The sequence below is a fragment of the Dromaius novaehollandiae genome, chromosome 4 (genome assembly GCF_036370855.1).
Source record: "Dromaius novaehollandiae isolate bDroNov1 chromosome 4, bDroNov1.hap1, whole genome shotgun sequence".
NCBI lineage: Eukaryota > Metazoa > Chordata > Aves > Casuariiformes > Dromaiidae > Dromaius > Dromaius novaehollandiae.
The window spans coordinates 9,253,846-9,276,984 of record NC_088101.1 but is presented as its reverse complement, the minus strand read 5'-3'; the positions used below and the strand labels follow the sequence as shown (position 1 = coordinate 9,276,984).

The window sequence follows — 23,139 nt, the reverse complement described above, 5'->3', positions numbered from 1 at the left end:
TAGAACCTAGTAGAACAGTAACATGATTAGAAAACATGTTTAAAAGATTATCTAAGATGAATTCCTTTGCAGAATTTGCATAACAATTTGCACCATCCATGTACTTTAGTTCTTTTTACTTTGACCAATCTCCCAGTTATGTCAGCGCAAAACATCCTAGCTAGTAAAGGATAACACTGGAAGAACATTAAATAGGGATGCCAGATTTGCTGAACTTAGAGCATACACCACTGGAACTGCCTCTGTTCCTACATCAGGGCATGTGAGACCAGGATCCACCCCAGCATTTCTGATTCGAGAACCACCTAGGAAGTGTTTCAGTTCAGGAGATGTATTTTATGGAATAATGAAAAGGGGAAAAAAAAAGAGAGAGAGAGACTAAACTCATTACTACTGAGTCATTAAAAAAACCAAAAGCTACAAAGCATCTGTTGCACACAGATGCCACTTGTAGAGGTTTTCACACATATACGTGGCTTGCTCTGTCTGTACGGTCCCTATTACAGGGTCAGAGCATCGTCTTCAAAACGGTGAATTCTAGAGTTACATGAGAATCTCCAACTGATCTGATCTTTTACATTTTTAATTTAGAGCTTCACCTTTCACTCCTTTTCCATCTTTCTTATTACAGACATACACTTCATGCCCAGTATATTGCAACAGCACTGCAAAGCTTAGCAAGGACAGACAACAAGGGGTGCGTGCGTGGGGGGAGGTTTACAGTGCCGCTGATGCAGCTATCACTCCTGCTCGACGTGCTGGCATCCAGCATCCTGCACGCTTCCTTTTCCCCGAGGCCGGCACTGTGGCTGCCCAGGCTGATCTCTTCGTTCAGCTCTGAGGCCAGCCAGGGTGGCAGAAAATATTGCACCCGTCCCCTTTTGCTCCCCTCCCCCAGGAGACCAAGTATGTCCTTTCCACATGATAACTGAATCCTGCTGGCCCAGAGCCTGTGAACATTGAACGCTCACACTGATCCAATTAATTCAGCAGAATTACACAAATTCATTTCCCCCCCACTTATCCCGCAGAAGCAGAGGAGGGTATTTCATTTAGTTTTACCGAGACCCATAGCAAAAGACGCTTGCTAAGAGAGTCCATATTAGATATCAAAATACACCACGGAAAAGCAACAAGAATTTGCAAGGCTCAAGGATTTCCAGTTCATCAGTGGCTAACCGAGCAGGAGCACCTCTTCCACTGCTATGGTACTGTTTCTTTTTTTTTTCTTTTTTTATTAAAACCTTAGAGTGTCTTTTATCTAACCCTCTGTAAATTCTGTTCATGTCCTGTGAAACAGCTGAAGTTTTCTTCGAGTACCGTTATTTGTTTTAATGATAAACAATTTCAGACATTTACATCTGGAGCAGAAATAAATGCATTCTGTAGAACAGAAAGCACTGTACAGTTATCGCGTCGGGAAGATGACCTTTGCCTAATCGTTAGAGACCATTATTTCCCTCTAAGATCCCGTAAAACAATAAAGCACTATGCGATTGCCAACAAGAGCTAAGCAAATTGCAAGCCTCCTGCAAAAGCGCACAACTGCCCAGTTGAAAACCGCTGTGCAACCTGGTTTCCCAAAACCTGTCAAAAAATCTCCTGCAATATCAGTCCAGGAATCTCATCCAACAGAAAGGGCCATGATAAGCAGATACACACTTAACGCTTTCCCATAACTGTGAAAAGAGATATGAACTGTTGCTGGCATTGGAGGACCCTTTCAGGAAGGTGTGTGTAGAACAGGTAAAAGTGTGTAAAAAAAGAGTGCATCTGTGAAGAAAATGCAGATTCAGGGGAATGACAGTATCAACCAATTCATATCAAATATAGAAAATAACTCTGGCTACTAAAAAGGTCTCATTTTGATCTGAAATTTCAAACTAAATATTTTGACTTTTATTTCCAAAAAGCTTTTTTGGTTTGAATTTGATTTAAACTAAACAGGGTTGTGAACAAAAAACAGAATTCAACAGGTGGAAAATATAATTAAATGCTTCATTTTGTAGAAGTGAAGCAAATGATATATCAAACAGTTACATTAAGCAAATGTGAATGATTTAAAAATTCTTCAAGCTGTTCTGAAATACTGTTCTATTTTTATTCTATTTTTTTGATTCAGCCATCAAGATTTTATGCCAATGGCTTTACAGCTGTAAAACTGGTAGCATCAGAAGAATGGATTCTGATTAGCAGCCATTTGATGGTTCAGAATAAATGAGTAGCATACGTCTATGTTTTGGAACCTGTTTTCATATTAGGGCTTCTTCTTTTACCTGGTTCGCATCTCTTCCTCTAGCTCTCTGCCTCTGTTTTCTATGCATGTAGGCATATATCAATTTATGTACAAATATACACATACATAAATGTATGTACACACACTCTCTCACTCATTCACACACACACGAGCTTTTGAAACAGCCCTGTATGTAAGAACGCACTATACCAGCCGCACTTCTGAGACTGCACATGTATATCTTGGCTATAGGAAAAACAGATTTTGTACTGAGAAATCTAAGGTTCTGCCCAGGGATTCATGAATTTTCCCTAAATACCTGCACACATAACTCTGTCCACTCAGAGTATTAATGCTGCAATCATGACGTGATCATGAAAGCTAAACTCTGAAGATTCCCTATCATTTTAATAATTAACAAAATCATAGTCTCTCAGTACATTTCATCTGCCTTTCTATGTATTACAGAAGCTAGTCATATAAGTCTCATCCTTGCGAGAGGAGCTTTAGTTCACACTGAACACGTGAGAAACGGAGTTCCAAAGCTGACCTGTCCTCCAGTCCTCTTTTCTAAATACGGGATAACCTTGTTGCCCAGTTGCGATGATAGCGGACTAGGCAACTGCACTCTTCAGAGTTAAGTCTAACGATGGAGGCCTACGCAGAGTTTTCTACCAATGCCAGGACTGAATTTAGGTCAGTCTGCATGCTTTCTTTTGTTGATCGTAGGGGAACTGCCATCTTCTGCTGTGGCCTTTGCAAATTAATCACTTCTGGGTGGCATTTCAAAAGGCGAGAACCTGCCAAGTCCCGGCTGCGCAAGGATTCTCAGCCAGAAACAAAACACCGAGGGGCAGCAGGGAAGAATGCAGATTCCAGCTCTTCTATTCTTGCAGACCCTTTTCTCTAATTTGGCATCAAAGATGCAGACTTCCTGCTGTGAGCAACGAGAAACAACGAACACCGGGGAAATTCCTGCGTGACTGGTGTCAGAAACGCACGCGGTGCAGCGTAGCCGAGAAGAACAGGCGCCGCTGTTCAGGCATTTCAGATACCATTATTTAAAGCCCTCTAGACCAAAATTACCTCCTCAGTGAGTATTTCAGGTGACTGCTGACACACAGCTGGTTAGAATGGCAGCCCTACCCTTTGCTAATCCCAATCCGGCAGTCCTCCTGTCCGCGTCAAGTCACAAGTAGGCCATCTGAATCCCCACCAGTGCACTGTCACAGGGCCAGCAACTCTGCCAGCGATGGCGTAAACGCTAAGAGTGAAGTAAGTCTCGCCTGAGCAGCAGTCTCTGCAGCCCTGGGGTTGAAGAACACGAGCAAGAATTGCAGGTGAAACTGTTCGGTTATAACCTTTGAGTTTCCAAACAGAAGACACACAGCCTTCAACCTTTTTATGGTACCCTTTTTTATACACTTATCTTAAGGGTATAATACACATATCTTAAGGATATAAGGAAATAGGCTCCCTCCATGCCAAGTGATTACCTATTTTTACCATTTTTCTGGAGCTTTTTCCCCTTTTCATGCCAGTCAAAATTTCCCATCTCATGTGATGTCAGAGACTGCCCCAGCAAACAGAATATAGCCCTAACTTCATTCTTGTGAGTAGGTAGGAGGCTTTGCCACGTGAGTAAATATTTCCCAGACTGGGCATAGAGTCACTGCACATGGGCTTAACATTACACACTTGAACTAGTCCCACTCCGGTAACCGCTTCCAGTGCCCAAAGCTCAGGAAGCAGTAATGCAGGATGAGCACACGAGGCTGTGAGGCCTTTGAGGCAAGATATTTAGGCTCTACCCCAAGTACCCTTAACAGCGAGGCAAACAAAACCATTCTGGTATCTTCCGGACCATGAAGCAGTCACACAAAAAATGTAACGTATTTCATCCTTTTCCCGACCACCTAATGGCTGTTCTGCAAGCAAGCACCGTGCACGCTGTGAGGGAACAGGCTACATGGGTAGGTAGTGGTGTACTCCGTCTCGCCTACAAGCACACCGATACACCGCAGACCGCAGGGAAAACACTGAAACTGCTTCCACCAGTAGCAGCTGCAGCATGCCTAGACCAAGGATCTTCCTAACGCCCTTGGCAGACCCACTTCATCAGTGGAATAGCCCACAGCAACTACATTAAAACCAGAATCCGTTGGGAGGCCCTCATACAGCTGTATGTCTGTAAAAATATGATTTCTTGTATGATTACATCCTTGGAGGCTAGTAAAAGCCATTCGCACTGACATTCAGTTGGCAGTCCATTTGTCCAGCACTCCTTAACGGAGAGAAAGCGTTATTGTTTGCACGTTTGGTGAGCTAAGTGGACTGTAAACGTTTCATGTTTTAAAAACTACTGAGGTAGCAGAGCTTTCCCTTACCCTTTCATCCACTTGCACAGGTACAGAAAGCCTGACCGCAGGCGGGCACTGGCGTTCACCAGGCTCAGCAGGCCCTCACACGCATTCTGCAACGCAAAGGAAGGGCTGTCGCTTGCAGCCTGCACTCGGGCAACTCTTCTTCCTAAAGCAACTCCACCGAAGTCCCCACGGGCGCTTTCAGGAGCTGGGACTACCCCAGTGCCTAACAGCGGCAGGATCCTACCTCGGAGCCGTCCAACGCTGCTCACGTCATCCGGGCCTGCCGGGACTGGGGGCACAAAAGCCCCCTTAGCGGGGGCTGCGTGCTGTGCTCTGATACAGGGTCCTTTGGGGGTTATTTACTCAGAACAGCTGTCACATCCCTGTCAACAAAGGCAAAACCATTACTTCCCATTTTAAGCTGAGTTGCGTGAATGCTTCTGGGAATCCGCTGCCATGGACTAAGCAAATGGGAGCTTTCGTTTGCCTCCTCCAGGTTTTGGGCAAACTATATTCTTCTTGCCAAGCACTAGAAAAGGGCCGGGGGGGTGGGTGGGACGGGGGACATTTCCTTCTCAACGCCCCAAGCGAAAGTACTGTTAAATTCCTCATTTCCTGGTCCAAACACATCAGCTGTTCACTCTGCTGTGAGCAGCAGGGCTCACTGTAGTCACAGCAATACCCGAGCACACAGAGAAAGGCCTGTGCCACCCCGGCGAAGTAACTCTTCGGCTGTACATGCACCGGGAGACGAAGCCTGCAGTGCTGCTCTTGCCTGTTTTTTCTGCTAATGTGCCCAATCCCTATATGCATTATCCCGCACCAAAGGAGGGGAGACAGTTCATTAGCAGGCAAAAGAAAGTGTTGTTACAGTATGTATCCAGTTAGCACAACCTCTAAAAAGTTGGGTGGAGGCTATAGATGATCTCTTAAAAGAAACAAAGAGAAGCAACACTTAGAAGAATGAGTAAACAGTATTTTTAAGAGACCACTATAAGCAGCCAGCTATAGCCTATTATCATTGGAAGGTGACATGATCTTGTGAATTCATCTTTTTAAATTAATTTAAATATCATTATTTAGAGTCTTAACCTTTGGGACCGGACAATGCAAATGTCCGTTTTCTTCATATTCACCTCTTGGTGAGATTTCCTACAGATTTTCCTGCAGAGCATGGGGACTGGGTTTCTCCAGAGAAATGTCTGCCTGCGTTTAAAAATTGTTTCCCGTTTAATATTTTTACACTGACAGTTCTGCTAATCTTAAATGTTACAAAAGCTGGTTTTTAGAAGTTCTATCCGGTAGGACAAATTTGGAAATGAAAGAAAAGCGCGAACAAAGTATCTTCGTATTTAGATCTCAGTGTAAAAATGTCGCAGTGCAGATCCTCGCATTATATGCCAGTCAGCTAAATGTTTAACTTCATCGTGACCATCATCTTAGTCATCGCACATGACACACGGCCCACAAGATCTGTCTTATCTGTGCATCTGCCAAGGCTGGCTCTGCCTCTGCTGCACCGAGCGTGCAGGGCAGGGAGGCTTGCCTGCTTTCTCCTTCCAGGAGCTACGCTTCCCTGAGAGTGGTAACAAACAGGGCACAGATCAAGGATCAGCAGCCGTATCAGTCCGCTAGATAACCCACCCCTGGCTCCGATTAAAAGGACTTTTCCCTTCTAGAGTTTGCTTACCACGGAAAGAATAAATGACAAAGCGCAAAAAAACACCTTCGTGTGAGCCACGACCTTCCCAGCGAAAGGGCAGTACGCCCGCAGGAAAGTTCCTTGGGGCTTTTTCCTCACTACGGTCTTGACCCTTCCAGCGGCAAAGCCCTTTGCTCCTGTTCCAACAAGCGATCGACCGCCTTCCCAAGGATTACTTGTACAGCATAGAGGTGTTTTCCCGGCTTCTGGCAAAAGGTCTTGGCACGCTGCACAACTAACACCCTCGTGCCTCACAGCACGTCGAGTCACGCCAACAGAAACCCCCTTTTGCCCTTACGGGACTGCAGGCACCACAGTCCCTTGGGCAAAGATTGCTTTTTCGCTTTGGGGAAGCAGCTGCTGCGATTACTGACTTTGCAGCTATGATGACAGTAATCCCCCGCTTCCCCTACTGCTCTCCCTTCTTTATTAGCACCGTCAGCACTGAAAAAGTCTTTGTTACTGTCGCTTTTGAACTTGTCTGGTAGTTTCCAGCCGCCGGTCACAAACAGCTCTCTGTACTGCCCGCACAAAGGAGCTGCCACCACAGAAAGGAGGCGAGGAAGGAAATAACTTAGAGCAATCAGGTCCGGTACAAGGCAGGAGCAGAACGCCAGAGCAGAGGGGCCTCTGAACCCAAGGAGAGTACACACTTACTGGGCAGGAGTTGATATTGCTGGCATATTCAAGAAGGCAAAATAACAGTAATTAACGATGGCAATATTTGCACATGCATTACACTTTAAGACAGTGCTTAACTCTGAGAAATGTGACTTAATGCTGTGGGCAGATTATCCTACTGTAGGTAATTTTACAATTGCTTGCAACTCACTTGGTATTACCACTTCTAGAAAAAGGATACTCAACAACACTATGTTGCTATATTCCCCAGTTAAAGAGGTTAAACTTAAAGAGTTCAATCACAACACCAACGTCATTGCCATTACCGGTCTCTGCAATATGCTCACCGTCATGACGCTGGGTGTCCCCAGTCGCCGGGAAGGAATACGTGGGTTGAAGCCAGCTCAAGCCTGTTGCTCTCTTCAAAATGCCTCTGTTAGTTGTTGAGGTTTTATAGTCTATTGTTGGGCTGAGCCACGTATACACTTCCCTCATGCCGGTCCGGCTAATCTCAGGGAGACGTGCGCATTCTGCTGATCAGCTCGGGAGGAAACATTTCCACCTGGTCTATGGCTATTTACCTAAAACAAAATCACCCTCCAGCCCCCTCTGTGTTGAGATACAGCCAGTTCTGCATGCCTACACCATTCCCGAGCTTCGTGGGCACCTCGCCCTTGCCCATCTCCTCTGAGCCTTCTTCCATCGTAGGGGTTATTGGTCAGTCACAGATATTTACTCCCTCAATTACTTGCCAGGCCTTCAAAATCATGACATACAGATATGAGGGCTACACAATCATATGGAAATTGGATGATGCCCCTGCATCTCTGGCCAGTTGCCTGCAGGACCCGCAGTGTAACAAAACTTGCCTTGATCCGAAGCGACTGCCTATACCTTGCACAGTTGGGAATTACCCATACACCCATTGACGGGTTTTGTTTTATTCTATATTTCTCTGTAAGAACATCTTTAACAACTAACCCTGGATGCCAAAGAGGTAGCTTGTGTTCTGCGCTCTGCTATGTATGGGGACTAATAAATCCAGTGCAAGAAAGATGGTTTGCATACTAGGTATGCCTCACTAATGAAGAGTTTTTTCTTCATTAACTAAAAGAAAAGAGATGCTGCCATTAAATGATTATGAACACTGGAAAACAGAAGCTTCCAATGTGTACACCTCAAGCAGATCTAAGCATGGCAGCAGCCAGGATGCTTTTGCAGGCTTTTATACCAAAATTAGGACAATGCTCAATGCAAATCCCTCCTTAGTTCATGCCCTGGCCCCCATAAACACAAGCTTCCCTGGAATTTTCCTTTTTCGGTTTCAGTGTTTTTTTCCAAGACCCCATGAACTACTGCCTGAATGAATAACGTTTTAAAAGTACAGACTGCATACCAGATGCATGTGAATATGGTCGACCTAACTGACCGAAACCACTGCCAGTTTCTTCATATGCCAGGGAGTTCAACCAGCAAAAAACTGAGAGGCTACATGCTTCAGCTAAGGACGGGGCAATAAGCATCCCATTTCCACTGATAAAGGAAAGGGAGAGGGAATGAAAAATGACATGTGTGAAGTGGAAAGTGAGAATATTTAAAAATGGGGAGGGAGAAGAGAAAGGAGACAGAATGACCCAGGAAAAGCAGCCAGCAGAGTGAGAAGAGAATCACAAACAGAGGGAAAACCCAAGTGATTCCTGATGAATATAGAAAAAAAGCAGGAGGAAAGAAGGGAAAGAAAACAATACAGTAGACAAAAGACAAGGGAAAGGAGCAACAGAAGCTATAGGACTTTTTCTTTTTCCCAGTGATAACAGCCGCAGAAACTTCCAGTACAGGTGCACTGCGAAAATTAAAAAGCTGATCTCCTCAGCAAGGTAAAAAAGGAAAAAAAAAAAAAAAAAAAAAGAAAATTCCTATAGCATTACATGTTCTTCCAACTACCTGTCTTACTACTGTACAACAGAGTTGTTTTGGTTGCTTCAAGAGCAGGACTCAACCAGTCACTCGGCCAGCCTGGACAGGGTTTCTGGGGTTTGAGAGCTGCGGAGCCGAGGTTCAGCACTCAATTTTCCCTCCTACGGCACCGTAGCAGCAGCCAGGAGACACCCTGGCTGAAAGAAGCCACAGCCAAGCAGCATTTCAGGCAGGGTCCCAGAACCGAGTAAAAGGGACATTTTTCAAAAACTAATAGCTCAGAAGAACAGTGGGTGAAGCTTTGCAGGATTCAACCAGTGGAGATTCATAACAGTCTTTCAGTAACACCACTAGAGTTTGTGGACAGAGCATATGACCTACATCCTATAAAAGAACTAGGATCAAAATGTCTGCTACATAAGCCAGCATAATTCCTGAATTTACTTACAAGAGGACATTGCATGGAAATTTTGTGGGACTTTGGACTGACCTACAAGTCATAGTAGCCACTGTATTGCTTGCATCAATCATTTTCAAACCAACAGATCCAAACCCTAATTCTGTTTCTTTGATACTGCTTGCAGAAAGGAAACCTCCAAATCCTACCACTGTACCATTAACTATTATCCTGTTCAAGATCTGAAAAGCATGAAGACTGCAGCTCTCTTCATTTGTCTTGTAGGATCAGCTTTTGCTATTCCAGTAAGTCCTCATTGTTCTGAACTGTGAATACTTTATGTTAACTCACTGAACTGTACAAGATTTTTATTTATATGCAGATTTTTAATTGAATTGTCTATTCTAGACCTATCCCATAATCTACGAGCTTGGAATCCACGGACAAAAAACTGCAGAAAAGGTACTTCTGTTCTTCTTTTCATGCTATCAGGCAACCTATACTAATGACCTCAAACATATAAAACACATTATCACAGATGCATTGGCTGGAAAATTAGGTTAAAAAAAAAATCAAGTGCCTTTCTCACGGGAATTATTACAAAGCATCTCATGCCTCACACAGCACAGCTAGCAGCAGAGCAGCACAGAATCTAAAGCTTGCAACAGAAAATTTCACTTACTTGAAGAAATTTCCTTAAATGAATTCCTAAATATAAACATTACATCTATTTATCTATTACAGAAATAATAAGCTATATCAGTAATCAAACTGTGGTCATCACTTTTCCTGTAAACGAGCAATGTACAATCCCCAAATTATCATGTATTGAGTAATCATTTGCAGTCTCAAATGTAATAATTTTATCCACCATAGCTTTTGTTATTTGCTAATACGGAGCACCAGACAGATAAGCATGCTGTGGCTAACAAGCCCGACATGCAGCTCTGATGATGGTGGGACAGATGACTTTAACAGCACTATGCCGCGTATGCAAGTTAAGGAGAGAGCTCATGTTTTTGCATTTATGGTTGACCCAAATCGACTTTTTTTTTTTTTTTTTTTTTTTAAATGAACCACTCTGTTGAGCATCTGTGGTTCAGGTACAGTGCAGCGTGGCTCCAAGCCAACAAATATTTTGTAAAAACACAGTCTAGACCATGCTGTATAGAACCAATGCAACATCACACTTCTTTTGCTTACCTGTTCTTATTGGGAATTATGTCCGGCTCCATGCAATTTTTCAGATGCATTTCATGCTAATCCAGATAGTGCTCTGCATTATGAAAAACAAAAAAGCGACATTTCCTATTGCTTAAAGTTTGCAGCAGAACAAATTATAGTATAAACTTTTTTTTCAGGCGAATTTCAAGATCATAGCAGACAATTTGCAGCTTACAGCTCCCTCCCAGAAACAACTCATACAGAAAACACCTGCATCAAAACAAAACATTACAACAGCAATATCAGGTGAATCACCAGTTCCAAGTGAATATGCAACATTTATCAGAAGCCAGTTTTCCCCTAACAGTAGCCAATTACATGTACATTGACTAAAACTTTTGTCATTATATTAAGAAGCCCAAGTATCTTCACAGCAAATGAGTCCTAAAAGGTTTCTGCTGTCCTGGGGATAAAGGTATATCAAAAAACAAAGGCTAAAAACCACATCAAGGCACATCTAAATTGAAAGTGTAGTGCACAGTGAGGCTTCATATCAAGACAGAAGCCACAGCATCTTTCTGAAAAAACAACGTTGTTTCATCAAACAGAGGCAACCAGAATAGATGATGTTAAGGAATGCTTGGCCTTGCATTTTGCAACACTACAGAACTAATAGCCCCTCACAGATTTTGTTTTAAACAGAAAAAAACAAAAACATATAGTATGTTTAAGGCAGCAGTGCATGAAAACACAGGAAAAGAAAACCACTCATGAAATTTGATTTTTAACTCACCTTGAAATTTGTAGCATATATATTTCACTTTTTATTATCTTCAAGAAAGTCACATTCCATCTGGAAAAACATTTGACTGAAATCCTCTTAGATTTCAGTGAACACATTCTTTTCATTAGAAGTTCATTAAAAAGTTAGGGCTGTAAATTACATAGTGAATATTTTGCTTAGTAATTTTACTGCATCAGGAAGTACACTAAGTAAAAGATAAACACTTACAAAAATGTAGATACCATCTTGACATTAAGAAAGTGGTAAGCTGATCTGCCAAAGAGCCAAATAGCTGTTTTTAATCCTACAGTATTTAATCTTTGTTTCAGAGAAGTCTGACCCTGCTCACACTAAAGGGAGTGCTTTTCCAGTAGTTCAGGTACTTATAAATACTTCCATCTTCATGAATAATCCCACTGAAATTTTAAGGAAAATCAGCATCAGGCATCATTTTTAGTAAGTAATAAACAAGTCTGAAAGTCCATAGGTTTAATACAGAAAAGTATCAGATGTTCCTGCTGCTGTGTAGAAGATGGGAGTGTCTGTACTCACCCAGCAGCCATTTGGACTCTGTCTAACGGCAACAGAAAGGAAATCCCTGCTGCAAAACATAATCATCATTTTAGAACTTCCTTCTTCCTCAAGGGTTTGATCTTTTTCCACTGAAATTAGTAGTTTTGCTATTGTCTTCATGGTATGCAAAAAAGCCACTCAACGAACACCTGTGAGTCCTGCTAGTGAGCTTATGATACAGTAGTGGTGTTGCCACCAAATACAACAGCTCCTGATTAATTTAACTAGGAAGTAATGGTGTATCAGACTCAATGTGGATGAATACGCCAATCACAAAATCGCTAGGATGCACCGTACCCCTCGGGAATGACTACCATGGTACCTTGTCAAAGGCACTGCTGCTCTCTCCTCTTTTCCCAGGCCCTCTGTTTACCTGTGTAGGAAGATAATTAGTACCACTCCCTTCCTGAGATATGTGATAATTACTGCAGCCTAAGGCAGGTGTCTGAAGTTATGACTCTAAGTTACTAACTAAGCAGTTAGACTGAGATTTCACAAGGCCCTCATACTCATCAAGCTGCTATCAGATCTTTAAGAGGATTGCATAGACTTTTTCAGAAACTCCAGGTGTTTAAAAAAAGGGGGAGGGAACTAATGAACAAATTTGCTGAGAACCCAAAATGACATTGACTGTGAATTTCATGCTCTGAATTAACTTACGGAAGGGAGCATTTATAACAAAAAAGCATAAGCGCAATGTCATACTGGGCTTTTTTCAATATAAGGCAAAAATCGTGTTGCATTGACTTGGAATTGATTAGAATAAATCCTAAGATTTATCAAGCTACTTTTTAAATGCTTTATTTATTTGTTTTGGAAGGCTCAAGATATTCATTCTGACATCTCAAAGAGAGAGAACCCAGAGTACGTAAACAAGGGTAATTCGCTGTTGAGTCACAGAAACAAAAATAAGGAGGTACCACTAACAGATACCGAGCACAGGGAGGAGCCCAGGCCTGCTAAAACATGGAGAAGAAGAGGCAGTGAGCATGAAGCGAAAAATAGCCTGAAGAGCATTAATTTCCTTTCGCTGCACAATAAACCAGGTTTGGCTTCCGACAAGCAGGAGGACAGTGACTCTGGGAGCAGCAGCAGAGAACAGTTCAGCTCTGAGTATTATGAGTTCAGGAGAGGAGAGAAACACAACAATGCACAAGTTAGGGATGATGAAGAAAATCCAGTAGATGCTCTCAGTGAGCATAACAAATGGAAATATAATAAAAATACAGTTGGCCTATCTGAAAGCAACAGTGAAGGTGATGAAGAGGAAAAGGTGGAGGAGGAGGAGGAAGAGGAATGGGGTGAAGAAACTGAGCACAGAGATATGAAGCACAAAACCCACCTGACAAATCAAGACGATCAATACAAAAGACAGCAAAATGAAGAGAGCGGGCAATCTGATGAAATCCTGAGAGATTCCAGTCAGCCACTCCGGATAACCAAGAGGCATGGTGAGAAATTTGATCAAGAGGAGAAAGAGAAGGATGAGACCCAAATAAAGCCCTATGAAGAAGAAAAAATCTCTCCCTCTCAAAAAAGCAGTAACAAAGATGAGGATGACAAACAGCAAAGCCGACAAGGCAAAGACAGTTCTCAAGGAAACAATCAGAGCGGCCATGAAACAGCGGTGAAAAGACAGTATACGGAGGATAGTAATGTTGATGGTGACAATTACGATAGTGGTGATGTTGATGGTGAGGAAGATCTCAGAAACGCCTGGAAAGAAACAACCTATGAAGAAGGGGAAAGAATCCAGAATAACAATCCTGGAAGCATCGGCACTGAGCAGGAAGGGGAAGAAAACAATGAAGACGACAGTGCAGTTAGTAGAGATAACAGTGATTACCAAGATGTCAAAATTAAAGACTTTGTCCACTTTGAGGAAGATTATTACCATCATGAGCCACCTAATTCTGACAGCAAGGAACAAATGGAAACAAGCAACTCTGTTCAGAGTGTGAATTCAATGGAACCTGAAGATAAGGTAAATCACCTTAAAAAAAATTGGAAGATTAAAATAGGGAAAACAGGTCCTAAAATTTAAGTTCCTGACAGTTAAAAGAACATTTTGGAGAAAGAACAGGTCTAAAATTTTCTTAAAATTTTGGAGAGTCTCATCGCCTTTTACTCATTATTCATCTAGTTCACGCTGTGTCACTTCACATAAATAATTGAGATGAACTGGACCAGAAAGTGAGCAGAACTCATGTAATGTCTCCAGCCCCAATGGGCTGTGTAATGAAACATACATATAAATACATATACATGCATGTGAAATGTATACACATATAAAAAAATGGAACCCAGTCTCATCCTGACTAGAAAGGCCTGTTCACACTCCTCTCCCAAAGGATCTTAAACACTTTCATACAAAACTGAACAGCTTCCAAAGGAAGGGACAGAGTTCCCAGAATAGTTACCAGCCTGATGGCTAGGATGCCCTTCCACAGGATGAAGGATGCGGGCATCCTCTTTCAGATAAATAGGATGTTGCACCCAGATCTCCCCTATCCTGGTCAGATACTAGATAAAAAGGGCTTTGTTTTGAAATAAAGGAGTGATCTTTGCTATGACTGTTAAAGAATCTTTATCTTATTTATTTATTATTTATTTTTTAATCTTTAGAAGAGGATAGGAGCTGCCACTTTGAAGCAGGGTAGGCACCTCCCCGTAGTACCAAAGCAGGAGCAAGACTGGAGACATTTCCTCCCATTCTTCTCTTAGCTTCATTCGTTTAGCTGGGTGACTTATCATGCTGCCTTTCCTAAGCATCATTTAAAGGCAGTCAAGGCTCATTGATATGCAGGGATCCCAGATGCTAAATAAGGGTTGAGGTTAGCAGAATTTGTAAGCATTTCAAAGGCAGGCACTATACTACTGTGTATCAGGTACCCCAGAACTACTGGGAGTCCAGGCTTACTGGCTTTACTGGACTCCCGTTTCCCTCTCCCCCCCTGCTTTTTTCTCCCCAAAAGGGAGCCCTCATATTATCAAAGTTGTTATAGACCTCTCATGCTTAGCATAGCAACATCTTTCTGCTGCAAATAGAGTAAATTCTGTCCCTGAATCAGCTCTGTATTTGTACCTGAAAAAAAAAGTCTCTGGGTATTTTTTCCTTCCAAGACTTACCACAATTTCTGCTTTTGTCTCTGTGACTTAAAGGTTAAAACTACAGGCAGATCATACAGTGAGGGGGAAAGTGCAAGCAACAGCAGTGGGAAGGCTTTCCTGGGTGAGTAAATTGCACATGGAGCCCTTACATAACTGCTAACTCACTGCAGCTGGGGAATCTGCTGGTCTGCATTTCTTTTCTGTGTTCAACAGCATGCAATTTCACATGACTGAACTATGCTTGTGCCTAATCCTGGATCACAGACACAGTCCCAGAGAAGAATCGCTTCTGCATACCCTTGGATTTACTCATTTGTTTCTGAAAAAATGGATACACAGCACAGATTTTTATGTCAGCTTTACAGAAATGGGAGTTATCTTCCACTGAAACCCCTCAGCTGAAGAACACTAGCTTGAATTAAGCTAGGAAGGGGTAACATGTCTTGGATTCAGCAAGGACAAATAAGAACTTGCACCAAACATACGGCTGAAAGTGAATGTCTGCCCTTTAACTAACAAATTATGCAAACTTGCAGAAAGTGCTTGACTTCTGGGTGAATATTTGGCTATATTTTGTCTTTACTGTCAGGACTTTGCCAGGAATGCTGGTTTTGTCACATTGTCTCTAACAATCCCTCCCTTCTTGATCTTATTGCTAGATCCATGTAGGAACTTCCACTGCAAAAGAGGAAAAGTCTGTCATGCAGATGAACAAGAGAAACCCAGCTGTATTTGCCAAGACCCTGCTGCTTGCCCTTCAACTAAAGATTATGAGCATGTAAGTATTTCTTTCACTGCACAGCATGGGGGAAAACCAACTACAACACTTACAAGATACCACATTCCCCAGGCATTATTTAGAGTAATTCTACCCTAAAAACCATGTAAGTGGGTTTCAGTGATTTTAGCAATTGTAACTCTAGGTATAAAATACCAAAACTTACAGATTGTTGCTTGAAAAGAGTATAAAAGCATACAGCTACAGAGTACTTAAAGTGATTTGCTTCAATTACAGTCTCTCAGTGAATACCAATTTTTCTGTCACTAAAATTTATCCATTTTGTGTCTCAGAGCATACACCAAATACGCACGCACACACACATATATAGTGTAATAATCCTGTAGCAACTCAGAGGCAATGATAGTACCACAAAAATAAATTAAAACGTCTTGAAATTGGGTGTCTAACTACAGCTATCTAATCCTTATGTAGACACACAAAAGTAACTAGGATTTTCAATACTTCTGTTCACATGCCATCTCTGTGGGTATTTGCAACTGGTATGGCAATGATTCTTTCATTATTGTAATGCCTATATTAGTAACCTGATAATTTTTCTGAACACAGTGGTGGAGGGTGGTTTGATTTTTACCCCACTTTTAGGTTTGTGGCACTGATAATAAGACTTATGATGGCACATGTCAACTCTTTGGCACAAAATGCCAACTTGAAGGGACAAAAATGGGACGCCAGCTGCACCTGGATTATATGGGATCCTGCAAATGTAAGGCTTATGTTTTTGTGTATTGAATTTACCTAGGTATAAAGATCCAGTAGACTTAATAAGCACAAACTAATCCTACTGTATCTGCTTCCTTCCTGTGCTCTCCCCATTCTGCATCGCTTATCTGCTAAGTAAAACTGGCTTCCAAACCTTAAATATGTCAGACCAGTCACTTTTTCCTATTAATAAGGGCATTAAGTGGCCTAATCCAAAGACAATTGCAGCAATCTGTTGTCAACACTGCTCTCTTCCCCCTCTGCACTCTTACATGTTAATATGGCTCCTATTGCTATAGCATCTGAGTATTCCATTTTTAACGTATTTATCCTCACTGCAAAAACAGTACTAACACATCCATTTCACAGATGAAAATGTGAAGTTCAAAAACAAAGATCACAAAAGGACTTAGATGGAAAACTCAAGACAGATAACTCATAACTCAGCTAGAACTGATTTCAAAGCTCTTGTTCAGTTGCCATGTACTTTTGGAGGGAAGTAAACTCACTTTCAGCCAGAATATTCCTTAGGTGTCCAAAATTCTGCTTTCATGCAAGTCCAAGGAACTAAGCAACATATTTTTATCATATTTGCTGCAGGATACATGTGTAAGCCATGCTACCATCTTCAGCTGCAAAAGATACCCAGAGTAACAAGTTCAAAGCAAGCTCAGCTATGTCCACCTAAGCTGCAGTCATGTATAAGGACGGAATAGATTGGCTTAGCAGCTGGTGCAAGATCACCCAAAGACTCTGTGCAAGTCCTCAGTTCAGATCCCCTAATTCACAAATCACTTCCTGCTTGTGATGGCAATTTTAACTGCATAGCTTCTGGCTTGCATGACTGGTTCAATATGTCAGCTAATCACAAACCATTTTAGATTCAACCCATTACTTGCATTCTCAACATCATGTATTAGTAACTATGCCAATTTAAAGCTGACCTTGAAATGTGCTCTTGAGAACCAAATCAAACTTTGCCTAGAAATGCTTGAATACGAGCTTTAGATATCTCTTGTTAATGAGAACTTTGTGGTTTGGAGCAGACATCCCTCATTGTACTGACTATGAAGTGGATCAGTTCCCTCTCCGGATGAGAGACTGGCTCAAAAACATCCTTATGCAATATTATGAACGTGATCTGGATACATCTGGATTTCTAACTGAAAAGCAAAGGAGTAAAGTAAGCAATCCTTTTTGAATTAAACCACTCAACTACATTGTTAGAGCTGGATGAACCATCTGTAATAAGTAATTTACAGCTAAAGTTCTCCCATTTCTTACTAGCATTCTTGTTCTTGTTAAGGTTCTATATACTGAATTATGCATAAGAAAGTCAAAATCAGCTGTGCTGTTTAGCCTCAATTGGATACACAAGTTGCAAAATACACTTACTTTTCCCATCCCCAACATTATTAAAACAAACATTTCTGCTATGACCAAGGGAATATAAGCCAAATTTATTTTTAAATGAATGCTCACAGACAAGGAGCAGAAAGGAGACTTTAATACGACAGAATTGGCACACACCTAGATAAACACAATTAGCTTCTGTTCAGGCAAGTACTTTGTGACAAATTTCTTGTAAGGATTAACACACAGATGAGGATGATACACTTTGTACAATCAACCCCACTTTGCACAAGACTTAAGGAGCTTAAGCTATAGCATACGGTAGACAGTCTGGGTATGGATAAATAACTTATGAAAAGACAGAAAGCAGAGAATAATAAACAAATTGCCCAGAGAGAGGTCACCCGTGGAGTTCCACAGGTTGAAAGGATTTGTGCCATTCAACATTTGTGAGTGACCTGGAAGAGGAAGGTAGGTAACAGTCTGCTGACAATACAAAGATATTCAAGGAGTTAAGGACTTGGCCTCACTGTGAAGAACTGCTAAAGGACCTGGACAGTAAAACAATCAATAAAAATTTGCAATATAGAATTTGAGTGATGTATATGGCAGAAGGGGATCCTTGCCTTGGACTGAGCTAAAATAGCTGGGTTTTTTGTTCTTGGGATTGTATGCTTTACAATCAATATAAACATATCTGAAAATTGAGAGAACAGTTATGGGTATTGTTTGCAGGTTTTAAATTCAGCTTCATACCTTATCTACAGAAAAATTATACTATGATATCCAAGACTGATAAAATTATAGGTGTCTAGTACCCGGTTTCTAAGACAGAGAAGCTACTTTCTATCATCCAGTAAGAAAACTCAGGAGCATCACTTAAAACAGAAAGAATTTGCTTAAAAACAGAGCGAGCATCTATTATCAGTGGGCCTTTTATTTGAGAAATTAGTAATTTATGTCGAGTTGGTGACAGCAATGTTTCTGAAGATACAGATGTCATAACTTGCCAAAAAAACCTGTAACTAAGCAAATAATGCAAGTTAAATCAAGCCCCCACTGCTCCAACTTTGGAGTCGGAGGGGCACACAGCAGATCACTGTAGGTTTGCACAGAATATCCTTCAGGAACAGTCAAGACTGTACTTCCACAATTCAAGAGGCACAGTGGCCTACTGGGAACTTCTCATACCAACTGGTATGAATTAGGTGACTGCTGAGAAGACCCATTTCACACCAAACATTGTGTTGCTTGCCCCAGGATGAAAGTTACACTAATACGATAGACAGCTATTTTAGTCTTCTCCCAATCTGAGGCTAGTGCCCTGCTTAGCCACATCTGAAGATTAGGTCACAGGAATTTCACTTCCTCTCCAGTTACTACCAAATTTTATATGGGCACCAACAAAAATCGGCTGGCACACTTGGGACAAGCTTTTTGTGCAGCATATGGTCACAAACAATGAAAAACTGATTTCCTCAGTGGTATTTTATCAAGTCTCACCTCTTTTTGGGAGAGTTCTCTTCTGGACACATCTTTGCCACTAAAGAAAAATCCATTCCTCTGTTGGGTTCAGGTCAAAAAAATCTACCAGAATGAAAAACGTCTCATGGCTGGTGACCACCCTGTTGAGCTTCTCCTGCATGACTTTGAGAAAAATTATCAGATGTATGTGTATCCTGTGCACTGGCAGTTTCACCAGCTTGATCAGCACCCTGGTAACAGGTAAAAGCTCTTTTCATATTCAGTTTTCCTTTACTGCTTAAGCTAAGACTGTTCTACTTTTCTAAGTCAGTCAAAGTATCCTCTATAGACATGGCCAGTCTCTCAGTATCTCCTTCCAGAAAAGCCACTCGTCTCATAAGCACAAAACTTGTCTGATTTTTATGCTGGAGACAAGTCTGAAGTCAAAGCCTTCTAACCTCTTCTCTTTCATAATCATCAGGTATTACATCTTAAGCTCTACAATTTCTTAAAAGCTAAGGGTCTAATCCTGGAACAAAACATGGCTCATGAGGTCAGCTTGTTAATGAAGCTAAGAGCAGCAGGCTAAACTACAAAGGGCAGAAACCTATCAGCAGCAATAGTGATGTACCCATAGTTTTAAGTCAAACCTGAAAGAACTCTCTCATATTTAAGGAGCAGCTAAGGTAAAACACCACCAGTGTCTCTGTTTGAGGAACCTCCCACCATACTACTTCAGAGAACTTCACCCAAATGTCAGTCCTTCAGCCATGATCCTCACTGGTGGGACCAGCTTCAAGGCTGGGGGCCCTGGAGGCCTCACTCTGATTACACCTACTGCTGTAGAACATGGCTGACCACCTTTGCAAGCTTGTTCTCCTTAAGGTCAATGACAAAATTATGCAACTGATTGATCATGAACAAATCACAGTAATACTTGTTCTAGAACAAAAATGGTAGAGAACAAATAGCAGTTTATATGTGTGCTAGTTTTTCAGGTATTATACACATCATCCTAATAACACAGGACAGATTCACACACAAATTCATCACTGAGGTGAATCTTCAGGCATGTGCTCCTGACCCCACAGCAAATCAAGACATCACCTAACCCCTTTCCCTAGCAAAGGTGGATTTCCACTTAGGCTCTAGAATGAACTGTGGCAGCTGAAGCTCAGACACACATCCCATTCCCCTGGTTGCTACCGCAGGCAGTCATTTTGTCAAAGTGACAGCAACAAAGAGCTTGGGAAGCCACTTAAAGCAGCACAGCAGGATTCACCCGGACTTGTCTGTCAAAGCCACTGTTGCCATATTCTAGCAGCTTGGAGCATCTTCAATCACCCTGACAATATACCACTACAATACAGCTCTATGTACTTGCTCTTTCTTTCAGATTATTAACTCACTCAGAGCTGGCTCCTTTGAGAGCTTCTCTCGTTCCCATGGAACACTGCATAACCCGTTTTTTCCAAGAGTGTGATGGAGACAAAGATAAACTCATCTCTTTGAAGGAGTGGTGCCACTGCTTTGGGATCAAGAGAGGTAAACCCAAGAGAACAGGAAGATGCACAGGACAAAAATGTTCCTATTATGACTAGGCAAAGTTTCAGATCATACAGTAAGAGGAAAATCCTAGCCCAAAGCTCCTAACTGCTGTGCACTGTAGCAGAGGGAACAGGGAGTAGCAATAAGACTGCAAGACATGCAGAGTTTTGGGTTGGTTTATACAGATAAGCAGAGGTCTCACCTTTTCCATCAGGAACAATGCTGAAGCTACTTTGTACTAAACATCAAATCATTCCTTTGTGTTGTCTGATGCTGTATGTTCTACCTACCTTCTTTCACTCCAGAAATAATGAATTTTTTATTCAGTGCCTTCAAGGGTCAGGCAAAGCAAGCCTACACTTATAAATTAGCCGTCAGAGCATATTCCTGAAAGACAGATTTTAAAGCTTCAGTTCAAGTAGGGAAGATATCCAATCAGTAAGAGATCCAGGTTAACTGTGCTAATCTATAGAAGACTATATACAACACAGATGCTGTCACGCTCTAGTGGAAGACTGAACAGTGCCTTTTATAACCTGTCAGACATGATGCAAGCTCTGAGGCTGCCCTCTAGGCTGTGTGCATCAGGAGGCTTAGGCAGAGAAAGGTGGAGTTCCCCTATCCTCAATGGCCTAGGCACATATTTGGTTCAGCTCAGTCCACAGAGACATCTCCAGGGAACTAAAAAGCTAGCTACAGCCGTGCTTGTTGTGTCTCCATAGTTAGGCAGCAGCTAAGCAGAAACTGTCACAACAGCAATTTTAGATTTACACGACTACATTGTCTAAGCCATTCTTTAGAAACCTATATCCTTATTGTGATCTAGCTCTGAGTGACAGCTGAATACAGTCAGTCACTAAGCAAGGGCAGCAAAAGTACAGGCTAGTTCTAGAACGGTTACATGACACTTCGGTAGAGAACAGATTTAAAAAGTTTGTTCAAACACTACTAACGACTCCCTAATTTTAACTGGAGGCTGATTCTGGTCAGAGGTCAGATATTCAGTCTTCAGTTTTCCCAGATTTTTTCCAGCTCTTCTGATGACACCTTGCCCCACAGTCCCAAACCACGTGTAGAATTAAGCTTCCCTGACTCCTCATGACAGGCACATAATGCTCCTAATGACTGCTTGTCCAAAGCGGGTTTTAGGATCAGTCATTTATAAAGGAGGGTAGGAGGGGAAGGGAGATCCTTGACTGGCAGGCAGCTCGAGACGACCTTCCACAACAAGAAAACAAATATCAAAAAGGGTCACAATGAATGGCTCCTGATACATCAGCAGCCATACTTGGGTTTTGGGGTGGGAATAATGTTACAGTACCTGAGCCCGCTGAAATTCTAATACATGACTTTCTTCATGATGATACAGCATAAACATGTTTCTTTGGCTAAGATTTAAATGACATTGTCAAGTGACAGTTTTCTCCTTCTCTGTTGCAGAGGACATAGATGAAAACCTCCTGTTTTGAGCCTGGCTGAACAGAATCCCAGTGCTGTGCTAGTACTGGGCAAATATGCAAATCCAGTTTGTTTCTTTTATTATTAGCAGCTTAATAGTTCTGAGAAGAAACTATGAATAAAGAAGTTTGCATACGGTTTTCATAGGACAACAGAGTTATTTTCAAACATCACAAATGCATAAAAACCTCTACATTTGTTAACAGTAGAAGAATTTAAGAACTCCACGAGGTGCATCTAAACAGTATTTTCTTCTGCATCAGTCCATAATCTCCCTGAACCAAGAAATAGTCCTAGCCACATGAACTGCTCACAAAACTCTTCAGTAGATTTATGGGATCCAGACTGTATCATACACTGAAGAAAATTACCTTAAGTAGGATACATTTCTTTTATTGTTATTATTTACTGTATTGTCAGTTTCTTAATATTCTACATAGATGCATAAAAGAATAAAGTATAACTAGATATGTGTGTTTTAATCTTTGTTTGAAGAATAGGTGTCAAGGCAATGGTTCAATGGAAATTCCATTTTAAATTGATGAGAGGAAAAAACTACAGCATATATAAAGCTCACCAATTCTTATACCGTAATTCCTGAAAAGGATGAAAAACAGTCGTTTTCAGATAAAACATCTCTACCTCTTGAAACAGCAGTAATAGTACCAACACTGCACAGCAGAATTTCTGCTTATTTAGGAACTGTGTAGCTAACTATTTATAGGAGCAGCAGTGTGCGTGTGTTCGTGTGCGTGTTCGTGCGCATGTGTGTGTCTGTAGACAATTGAACAGGTCCATCATCACAGGACTTAGAGGATGTCACAGTTTCAGCACATTTCCCTGACCCTGATTTGCCAGAACAGACTTGCCTTCTTCCCACAGAAGTACCTGCTACTGCCACCATCTTCCTTAAGAAACACTAACTTCCTTACACCATTTCCTAA

General features: G+C 41.7%; 2 protein-coding genes across 4 annotated transcripts in view; one reads left to right on the top strand and one right to left on the bottom strand.

The window, feature by feature from the left end:
- Positions 1–11,710, bottom strand: part of LOC135328114 (uncharacterized) — a 44,624-nt gene extending 32,914 nt beyond the window's left edge. The window contains exons 1-2 of one of the 2 annotated variants that reach the window (XM_064510379.1): positions 11,197–11,710; positions 10,443–10,515 (exon numbers count right to left, since the gene is read on the bottom strand). In XM_064510379.1, coding sequence (XP_064366449.1) covers positions 10,443–10,492 — 50 coding nt within the window. In that variant the 5' untranslated portion in view covers positions 10,493–10,515; positions 11,197–11,710. The remainder of the gene's footprint in view (positions 1–10,442; positions 10,516–11,196) is intronic. The other variant, XM_064510380.1, reaches the window with a different exon arrangement.
- Positions 865–22,659, top strand: SPARCL1 (SPARC like 1). 2 transcript variants are annotated; one of them, XM_026102749.2, is made up of 11 exons: positions 866–1,208; positions 9,427–9,544; positions 9,648–9,701; positions 12,581–13,744; positions 14,923–14,992; positions 15,531–15,649; positions 16,256–16,376; positions 17,419–17,555; positions 19,302–19,450; positions 20,586–20,734; positions 22,178–22,659. In XM_026102749.2, the coding sequence occupies exons 2-11, from the start codon at positions 9,491–9,493 to the stop codon at positions 22,204–22,206; spliced, it is 2,046 nt and encodes a 681-aa protein (XP_025958534.2). In that variant the 5' UTR covers positions 866–1,208; positions 9,427–9,490; the 3' UTR covers positions 22,207–22,659. The 2 variants fall into 2 exon arrangements, 1 of the variants encoding a protein (XP_025958534.2); XR_010388843.1 differs by lacking the exon at positions 19,302–19,450 and having other exon boundaries at positions 865–1,208.
- Positions 22,660–23,139: the final 480 nt, after the last annotated feature.

What these genes read in the sequence shown, in the direction of transcription:
- SPARCL1 (XM_026102749.2), top strand. Translation starts at nt 9,491, where the DNA reads ATGAAGACTGCAGCTCTCTTCATTTGTCTTGTAGGATCAGCTTTTGCT. An exon ending in GACAAAAAACTGCAGAAAAG is followed by an intron (nt 9,702 to 12,580) that starts GTACTTCTGTTC and finishes TTGTTTTGGAAG; the next exon opens with GCTCAAGATATTCATTCTGA. An exon ending in GATCAGCACCCTGGTAACAG is followed by an intron (nt 19,451 to 20,585) that starts GTAAAAGCTCTT and finishes TCTTTCTTTCAG; the next exon opens with ATTATTAACTCACTCAGAGC.